This window comes from Sinocyclocheilus anshuiensis, unplaced genomic scaffold (assembly GCF_001515605.1).
Source record: "Sinocyclocheilus anshuiensis isolate Anshui unplaced genomic scaffold, SAMN03320099.WGS_v1.1 scaffold1014, whole genome shotgun sequence".
In the NCBI taxonomy this organism is placed as follows: Eukaryota; Metazoa; Chordata; class Actinopteri; order Cypriniformes; family Cyprinidae; genus Sinocyclocheilus; species Sinocyclocheilus anshuiensis.
Window position 1 is genome coordinate 667,317 of NW_015540943.1, and position 10,454 is coordinate 677,770.

The 10,454-nt window shown below is 34.4% G+C and overlaps 1 protein-coding gene across 2 annotated transcripts in view; it reads left to right on the forward strand.

Moving 5' to 3' along the window:
- The first annotated feature begins 552 nt into the window (after positions 1-552).
- Positions 553-10,454, forward strand: part of LOC107689724 (kinesin-like protein KIF21A) — a 49,203-nt gene continuing 39,301 nt past the window's right edge. For both annotated transcript variants that reach the window (XM_016487855.1, XM_016487856.1), the window contains exon 1: positions 553-849. In XM_016487855.1, coding sequence (XP_016343341.1) covers positions 806-849 — 44 coding nt within the window. In that variant the 5' untranslated portion in view covers positions 553-805. The remainder of the gene's footprint in view (positions 850-10,454) is intronic.

Genomic DNA, 10,454 nt, shown 5'->3' on the forward strand with positions numbered 1-10,454 from the left:
GTCTGTCTGTCTGTCTGTCTGTCTGTCTGTCTCTGTCATACGTGCAGTACTGCGTGTGTCCAAAGGGAGGTGCTCGAGTATTCGAGAGGCTTTTGTTATGATCTTCAGGTTAAAAGTGAATGAATGAATGAATGAATATATATAGTCAAATCAAAAATTAGTCAGACACCAGATATAATTTTTTATATTTTTTTTACTAGTGGGTGCAGGACACTATAGTTCATTTATGTAAGTGAGGGTAGCAAAATAAAGTTAACTGTGACATATACCCAAAAATTCTTCATACAGTGGACTACCAGTGAAATTGTTAAAAATGCGTAACTCGCGTTACTTGTAATGCGTTACCCCCAACACTGTATATAATGTTTTATACATTGTTCTGGCTAATTTACATGTCCCACGCAACCCACCTATCCTGTCATTGTTTGTGGTTTTGGTGTAGAGAGGAGGGCGTGGTCTGGCTTGCAAGATGAAGGCGGGGCATGGGGATGTCATATTCAGGAGAGAGTCGCTCTTCAGGACAGATGATGATTGTGTGTGTGTGTGTGTGTGTGTGTGTGTGTGTGTGTGAGCGCACTCACTCTCCGTTCAGCTCATTAATCATGTAACGCGCTGCGCCGAACACGAGATGTTTTATTTCATATTTGCATTATTTTCCTGTCAAAAGAGCACCCGTTTGGATCATTTAAGCTTTATAATGGCAGAATAGACTCCGGGAGGGACGGTCTGTTTGTGTGTCTGCTTCTTAAGCCGATAAAGAAAAGGAAATTCAGCTATATTTATCTCGTGTGTCCTGACCGGGAACATGTCTTCGGGACAAGCTGAGAGCTCAGTGCGCGTGGCTGTCAGGTATAAGATTATACATTTATATATTTGATGTAGTATATAGAAGAGCCTATAAAGTCTCACTGATGCTCCGTATGGGCCCGCCTCTTATGTACCTGCTACAATGTCACACCATCATCGGGGCTTTATGTTCTGCACGAGCTCATTGTGTTTACGTAAACGCCTAGTGTTTAATAAATATACGATTATATGCATGCATGTGGCATTTCTTTTATTTTTACCCTATTTTTAATCCCAAATCAGGCTGTAGGGCCTTATTGTGTTGATAAACATGGTTCCCTGATGTAGGATTTAAAGTGTTAATAAATTAGCAACTGTTTTACAGTCATATAAGATTATATGGATTATTGATTACTTACATTTTAGATATAGATTTTCTTTTATTTCTCCATCTGATCATGTCTGACCTCTATTGATTAAGAAGTGGGTCCAAACTGTTACTGTATGTGTTATGTTACAGTATGGCTAAGGCCTTATTGTGTTTATATTGTACTTGAAATGATTAATAGCTATGTAAATATAAGACTATCTAGTGTTTTTGTATTTGACTGTTTTGATTGTTATTAAACTGTCCCAGGTCATTATATTCATATACTTTATTATAGGCTTTAGGATGTAATTTTTAGTGTCATCCAGTATATTTATCTGTTTCCTTCGTGTGCACTAATTTGAATATATTGTGTAAGATGGCATGCACACATCTATTTGATTAATTTATGTTATTTTACTGTCTTTTTTATGTTGTAGTTAGGCTTTATGGTCTTGTTGTGTTTATAAACATGGACTCTTTATGACTTGATATAAAATATATCATTATACGCTTGCATATAGCTTTTACTTCTTCATTTTTTCTATATGCTTTGTTCTTGTGATCAAAGTCACAAATGTGGGCCCAGGTTACTATATCTTATATTACAGTAAGTCTGTAAGGCCTATTATATTTATAATTAATAGGCATGTTTTATTGATATGCAAATCTGAGATTTTTTTTTTTCCTGAACACATTATTCCACTGAGGTCTCTTGAGCTGAAGTGGGGCTAGATCTGAAAATTGTATACTGTAGTCAAAGTTTAGGTCACATTTCTGTTGCCAGTCAAACTACTTATTTGCTTGGGCAAATGCCTTTGATTGTATGTTAAAGGTATAGTATAGTTAGAAAAGTTTTGTCATCATGTTCTCATCCATATATAATTTAAACCCTGTATATGTTTGTATATATAGATATTTTCAGTAATGTTTTTGTACAGTGAAAGTCTATAGTACTGTAGTTTGGACCCCATTGACTTCCATTTTATGGACAAATTGTAGTATCACATATACTATTATAATATTTAATGATATTTGAGTTAAGTAATAGTCTTTTGTAATAATATTAGTTTTTATTTTGAATATTTCTATTTACCTTTTATTTCAGTTTTATCTTTAGTAATTTTAGTACTTAAACCTATTTTAGTTGCCAATGCAACATGTTTAAGTTTTTCATCTTATTTTATTTCACCTTTATTTTAATTAACTGAAACTATTTTAATAGTTTTAGTGACCATTGATAACAATACTGATTCCACCCAAGAAAGAATGAAGGTGAGTAAAGGATGACAGAATGAGTGTACTGTCCCTTTAAGTAGTCAGTGCAGGTAAAGATTGTGTGGGATAATATCTTGAAAATGGTATTATCTTTTTCATTAAACACACCCTTTTGTGACCAAATTGAAAGGACACACCGAGTGCTTCGTTTTTGTGGTTGGAAAAGGCTCAGTTGAAAAACAGAGGCTGTCTGTACGCTCATGTTACATTTTTCTGGCCTCAAGAGCTCTGGTTACTGGAGCTGACAGACTTTGACCTGCAGCTCAGTTTGCTCAACATTTAGGCTTGATGTCATTTACGCCACCTCTCTTTATTCTACTGTCAAATTTCTATGAAGGCATCGTGTTTGCGTATGAAAGCCTGTCAGAGAGAAAACGTTGTATGTGCTAAAACAGGTGCTTGATCCACATGGAAATGGTTTCGTTTACGACCTGGACAATCTGAGAATTGATTTGTTTGACTTTTATTGATGAAAGAGGAAGGAAGTGTATTGTTTACAGAAAATGTGAATGGTACTGTGTTTTAAAATAGTCACAGATCTGATCTTGAGTGTTTTAGCTTGGTAGGCATTTGAACAATCCAGTTCAGATCACATGAGTTTGTTAATCTGTCAAACTGAGTTAAACAAACAGGTCCCACTTGCAACCATGTTTTGTTTTTTTTTGACATTTATCATGGCCATGTATCTTAGTCCATGTATTGCAAACATGCAGACCCGTTGCTTGGGGGCCATAGAGTTTTCTTTAGGTGTCTGCAACATTAAACTGAATTTGTTATTATTCAAATTTTCTAGCTTTATACATGTCAGCATTTTAGCTAACTTTAACTTTCTCGGCAGTGCTGTTCAAATGAATCCTATCTAATTTAGCTAATTTTCTAGTATAGCAGTTTAGGTAATGCTATAGTTTAGCTACCATTTAATAGTAGTTTAATTTAGAACCTTTAGTAGAAGCAGTTTCGGTAATGTTGTAGTAATTTAGCTAATATGGTAGAAGCAGCTATAGCTAATGCTATAGTTTAGCTAACATTTTAGTTGTTTAGTTAATTTAGTCGAAACAGTTCAGATAATAGAACAGTTTAGGTAATGCTGGAAATAGTTTAGCTAATGCTGTAGTTAATGTTTAGTAGTTTAGCTAATTTAATAGAAGTAGTTTTGCTAATGTACTGTAATATGTGATATACTATAGTGCCCCTTGTGGCAAAGCTGAGTTTGCAACACATACAGCGTTTTGAATTACTTAACACATTTCAGGACACAATGTGTGAAATCGAACTGCCATAATTAGAAGTGTGCTTGCGTGGAGTATGTTCAGGCCTTAAGAAGTTGCTTGTGTTGACATAAGCCACATTTCCAGTTTCTTACAATATCACATTCACCGCAAAAGCCCAAAGGTTCAGCCTGCAGATATCACAGTGTTTGTTCAGGCTTGTACTATATCTCGGAATTGCTTTGAAAAATGTCTTTAGACTGTGTATCAGTGACTTTCCTTTCCATGGGGAACGACATCAATGTTTTGGTGGCTGGCTTAGCATCATAAAAACAGTAGCAGTCTTGAAATCCTTTTAAAATGAAGTAATGGTCAAAGGCCCTGAGATTTAAACTTTCAGTTAATGGAAGACAATCCATCATTTGTCTTTGTTTGTGTGTCCAAAGTCATGGCAACTGTTTAATTATCATTACGTCAATGACAGTATCTCTTGTTTGTAAAACCACATCTGATGAGGCCCGAAGTTGTGTGTTTTTACTGGCTAGAAAGACATGTGATTTGGTAACCTTAGTAATTTTTAGTTTTTCCAGGCTTGGTTGGTTGTTGATATAGTACCAGTCTCTACCTGTTACACTGTTGCTTTCTAAAGCACTTCATTTATCTTGTGTTCAGAGACTACTGGATTCATTCATCTATTGTTATCCTAATTTGACGTTGAATAGATTTGATGCTGCTCATTGGGAACATCTTTAATCAAGGGCCATTTATGGTTGTGGATATGTCAGCATGTTTATGCTGAATATGTTCAATCCATATCTATAAATTACATACAGGTGCATCTCAATAAATTAGAATGTCGTGGAAAAGTTCATTTATTTCAGTAATTCAACTCAAATTGTGAAATATTATTTATTTATAAAGTTTTAGCTGTTTGTGTACTTGTCAGGTCAGTGCACTTTCCACTTACTTACTAAATGACACATCAGTTTTGCAATTGACATACGAATCTATGTGTGGAACAGAGAGCACATTCAGAAAGCTTCACTGAGATGAGCCTTCTCCTGTATGGTGCTGTTTTAGTGCCACATTGAAAAAGCTAAAATGAGAATAAACTTATAACATTATGAAAATAAAGTTGTATTGTTAGAAGAATAAAGCCCGAAAATTAGGAGATTGAAATAATTTTATATTGTCAATAAAGTACTTAGAAATTAAACAACATACAGTGAGTGTTATGAGAAAAAGAATGATTAACACTATAGGAATAGGATTTATTCTCATACTGCAATTCTACACGTTTATCCTTGTAATTTTGAGTTTGTTCTTAAACTATTAAAGGTTATATCTCATCATAGTACAAGCTTATGCTTGATACTTCATGACGTTACTCTGAATTTATACTAATTAAAGACCTATAATGACATCATCAAAACATTAAAACTTTATTATTTTAATGCTGTGACTTCATTCTTAAAGAGGTGTTTTTTTTTCTTTTACATGGCACTAAACACTTGTCATACTTCTGTGATACAGCTGAAAGTATTTGACGGCATTTTATCTCTTGACGGCAGCTTATCATTTATTTGACCTATTTTCATATTATTTTTAGTCTGTAAGATAGTGTGGCAAACATCTGTTATTGAGCAACTGAATCAGAATCTTTCCTTTGGTTAAAATGTCACCATAGTCATGAGATGCAAAACAGCCAGTTTGGCTGCCTTCTGCACAAGGTCATAAGTAAAACAGCAAAGCAGCTTAGAATATTAAGCATTTGAAAGTGTTTATCATGATATCAATGTATATTCATGATATTCATAATATGTATACAACAGTCTAAAATTGAAACTGAATTGAAAAAAAGTCTCAAATGCTCATCAAGGTTGCATTTATTTGATTAAAAATACAGTGAAAACAGTAATATTGTGAAATATTTCTGCAATTTACGAGAACTGTTATATACAGTGGGTACGGAAAGTATTCAGACCCCCTTCAATTTTTCACTCTTTGTTATATTGCAGCCATTTGCTAAAATCATTTAAGTTAATTTTTTTTCCTCATTAATGTACACACAGCACCCCATATTGACAGAAAAACACAGAATTGTTGACATTTTTGCAGATTTATTAAAAAAGAAAAACGGAAATATCACATGGTCCTAAGTATTCAGACCCTTTGCTGTGACACTCATATATTTAACTCAGGTGCTGTTGCTGATTTGGTGCTTGGTTATTATCAGTATTATTGGTTCTTGTTATTATCATTATTGAAAACAATTTTGCTGCTTATTTCTCTCTTTTTTGTTTTAACTTTACATACACCAAACCCTTCAATGGCAGTGTTTCATAGTTTCCAAAAAACATATTAGGCATCACAACATTGATATAATAAAAAGTGTTTCTTGAGCACCAAATCAGCATATCTGAATGTTTTCTGAGGGATCATGTGAGTAATGATGCTGAAAATTTAACTTTAAATACCGTTTTTAACTGTATTTTTGATCAAATAAATGCTGACCTTAACATTGATGACCAATGATGACCTTAATTATTCCAAACCTTTGACATAGTATGTATATGAAAGTACAATTTCAATATGTACTGTGTATTTAACCTTTACATCCTTGTGGGTAGTCTGACTGGGTATAATAGTTCCAGATTTTCAGGAAAAAAAAATGGGTGAACTAGATGAAATCAAGAGCTCCACCTTCTGTTGGAACCCACTGAATTTTTTTTAGGTCTGCTCATGATTATTTATGAGCCAGCTGAGTAGAACCAACCCTACAAACCATCTGTCACGTGAATTGATGAGTTAGCAGACTCATGTGCACACTGGGTTGGGTGGTTGCGTATACAAAGACGATGGCATTAGTGAACTCTTTGCATAGATGCTTTAATGTTTACTTAAAAGGAAATTTTGTCATTAATCACTTACCCCCATGTCGTTCCAAACCCCTAAAAGCTTCGTTCGTCTTCGGAACCCAATTTAAGATATTTTGGATGAAAACCGGGAGGCTTGTGACTGTCCCATTGACTGCCAAGTAAATTACACTGTCAAGGTCCAGAAAAGTATGAAAGACACCGTCAGAATAGTCCGGCTGCCATCAGTGGTTCAACCGTAACGTTATGAAGCGACGAGAATACTTTTTGTACACGAAGAAAACAAAAATAACGACTTTATTCTCCTCTGTGTCTTTCCGCGTCACTGTAACGCCATTTTGGAGAATATCCGCTGAACGCAAGCAGCATACGCTATTCTGTGTCAGCCGCGCTGCACTGATGCGCTGTTTTCGTTCAAATCAAAGCGTAAATACACGTAGAAAACGTATCCTTGTGTCGCGACTGACACAGAATAGCGTACGCTGCTTGCGTTCAGTCGTTATTCTCCAAAATGGTGCTACGGTGATGCGGAGAGACGAATTGTTGAATAAAGTCGTTATTTTTGTTTTCTTCACGTACAAAAAGTATTCTCGTCGCTTCATAACGTTACGGTTGAACCACTGATGGCAGATGGACTATTTTGACGATGTCTTTCATACTTTTCGGGACCTTGACAGTGTAATTTACTTGGCAGACAATGGGACAGTCACAAGCCTCTCGGTTTTCATCCAAAATATCTTAAATTGGGTTCCGAAGACGAACGAAGCTTTTACGGGTTTGGAACGACATGGGGGTAAGTGATTAATGACAAAATTTTTATTTTGGGGTGGAGTATCCCTTTAAGCATGGGATGCATCTGTGCACGTTAAATGCCTTGTTGAAGAGTGAGACACAACAATTTCCACCACGGCTATTCTGAAAAGCCAAAGATATGTACATTATATCTTTCTTCTGTCACTTGGTCCCTTATTTGGCTTTTTTCCCATCCCTTGGTTTCCCCACATACTGCATAATGTATCTAGTTTAAATAGAAAAGTGCTTTTATTTAGGCCCTACTCCATAGAGATATCTTGTGTTAGATAGCTTGTGGTTTGCTTTTAAAAATGTGCTACTACTAGGAAATCCATTCTGTTTTTTCCCACCATCAACATAATTGTAAAAACAACTAAACATATACATTTCCTAAGGAAAATGTCAAGGCTTAAACTATGAATGACTTAGATGTCTTTACAGAAAAAACATATTTTAGCATTAAAAAAACAGCACACTTTACATTTAAATATCTCCATTCCAAAGCAACTGATTCTTTCCATGTATAATTGTTGATGTTTTGTGCCAATGAGCTCATGGGAGCAGACATGGGTGGATGTTTTGGGTCCTTGTTTTCATTAGTTGTCATCTTTTTTGCTCCTGCTTGAGCCTCATAGAGCGGCAGTCGAACAACATCACAGTCACCTATGACCAGCTTCCTGTCCATAACCTCACATGTGTGCAGTGAGACCTGTGAGCAGGCAGTCAGCCAGTATGGACATTTCCTGTATGTGCTGGTCAAGCCAACTTAATTTGCACTTTCCAGATCGAGCACAGCTGATGCTGCAAAAATACTCCCCCATTTTTCAAATACACAAGAGACATGCTCATCCTGACAGGATTTTAAAAGTTGTCAGAGTTTGAAACAATTTAAGCTTTATGTACAACATCTGTTACTGTACATGCAGAAGATAACCACAAAAAAAATAATTGTGATTTATTTGGTATTTATTTGTGATTGATTTATTTTATTTGGTTTTTAAAAGTTGTGTTGACAGTTATGCATTTACAGTGGAAGTCTGGAATGTACGTAAACACCTGATTTGTTTGGTTTTATTTTCTAGCAGTGCACATTAAACGTAAAATAATAATAATAAAACAAATTTAGTTCCAAATTAGCTTTGTAGTTAATAAAAAAAATAGAATTAATATATTTTTTCATACAAAAACAAGCAAGATAACAGGGTTGAATTGTGGAGCTTGATGAGTAAATTCGTTGCTATAATTTATTTAAATATCATTGCATCAGTTAATGATGTTTTTATTTACTGTGGTACTTCATGTTGTTGAAAGTGCCCAAATAATTTATTGATTTTATTTTTCATGTCTATTTTATTTATTTAGTTAGTTAGTTAGCATAGGCCCAGAGGAAAGTTTTGCAGTAACAGGGCTGGCACAGATAAAATTATTATTCTTTTTTTTTTATTAAAATTAGTTATTAATTGTAAATTGCTGTGAATATCTTGAATATATTGACTTGAATATCAATTCAATATATTATGTACATTTTTTACATCATTCTAGATTTTAATAGTTTGATACAGTGGAGAATGTCAAGATACAAGTTACAGACATTGTTTACTATAGCTACGTTTCATGCTAGGTTAAATATAACAGGATATAATAGTTTATGTAACATATATAATAGTTCTCTTAATAAATACAAGATACTTCTTCTATTTTTTTTAAAGTAATATGAAGTCAATTTGTGGCCTGTCTGTGGAAAGCTGCAACAGAACTAGTGAAAAGGGATTAAAACAGAGTGTTTTCTTTTTAGAACGGACTGGAAATTTGATGTCACGTGCTTGTTCTTGCTGTGGCATTACGTAAGAAATCAAGCTTGTTTGTACCTGTTTATTAGGTTATTTAAATGAAATCCTTAGTAAAACAGTATAGAAGCCCTGAAACTCAAAACTAATCAGTGCAAAGCCAACAATTTAATCAGGCTTTTAATCATGCAGGGCAATACAAGACAGATAATGTGATAGTTTTGTTGACTGTTCAAGGATGGCAAACGGAAAATGAAGGCGGGGAAAACCTCACATCCCATTTCTGTCTCATGTGCACTCGCTGTGGTCACTCATTTACCCAGGAATATTCTGACAACCTTAGACGACCTTTCATTGAATGTTTGAAGAGTCATTGCATACACACTCACATATATACATATGCAAAGGTAATCGTGTAGTCTGATGTAGCCAGAGTTGGTTGAGAGTTCCGTTCTATGGTCTGGTTAGATGGATAAAAAAATATATATATATATATAGAAAAAATCTAAAAGCTCAAGCTTTATGCTTGATTTATTTGTAACACATTAACCTCGAATTGTGATGTGAACCCCCTAGCTTGATTGTGCACTATTTTGGATAGGCTATTGCTTGGAAATGTTTTTGTTGTTATATGTCTAGCTGTATGATATATCATAAACAGAATAATGTTCGGTAACACTTTCAATGAAGCCCGTATTTATAATACATTATAAGGGTATTCTTAAGGCATTATAATTAATGCATAATGCATTATAAAAAAACTTATAATATGTCATATCAACTCATGAATAATCATAACAACAGTTATAATACATCATAATACTTACGTATTTGTGGTTATAAGTTTAAGAGTATGATTATTTATAACACACAATGGACACCATATTAAATCTACTTCATTTACAGAATAATGGACTGTATCATATCTTGACATTGTTTATTTAAGATTTGCACAGTATCTTACTGCAGCTTGTGAGTGGTTAGATGTTGAGTGTTATTTGAGTGTTTCCTGTGGAGCTAATGTTAATTAATTGATGTGAGCTTTATACTCCAACTGAAAAAAATGCAATGTTTTATATGGTTACATTTTATTTTGATGGTCCCCTTAATCAATCGACTATAAGCAACTTTGCAACTACATGCCAACTAAAGGCCCGTTCACACCAAGCACGATAACTATAAAGATAACGATATTAGCATCCACACCAGCGAACTGTAACGTCTGTTTATTCTAAGCGCACATGCGTCTGCTGCTTTAAATTCTTGAGCTCGTTACAACAGGATGGATTCTGATTGGCTGTCAATTTTTTTATCGTTCATCAGCTGGAGAAAAATCGTTTTGAAAGTGATTCCAACGATA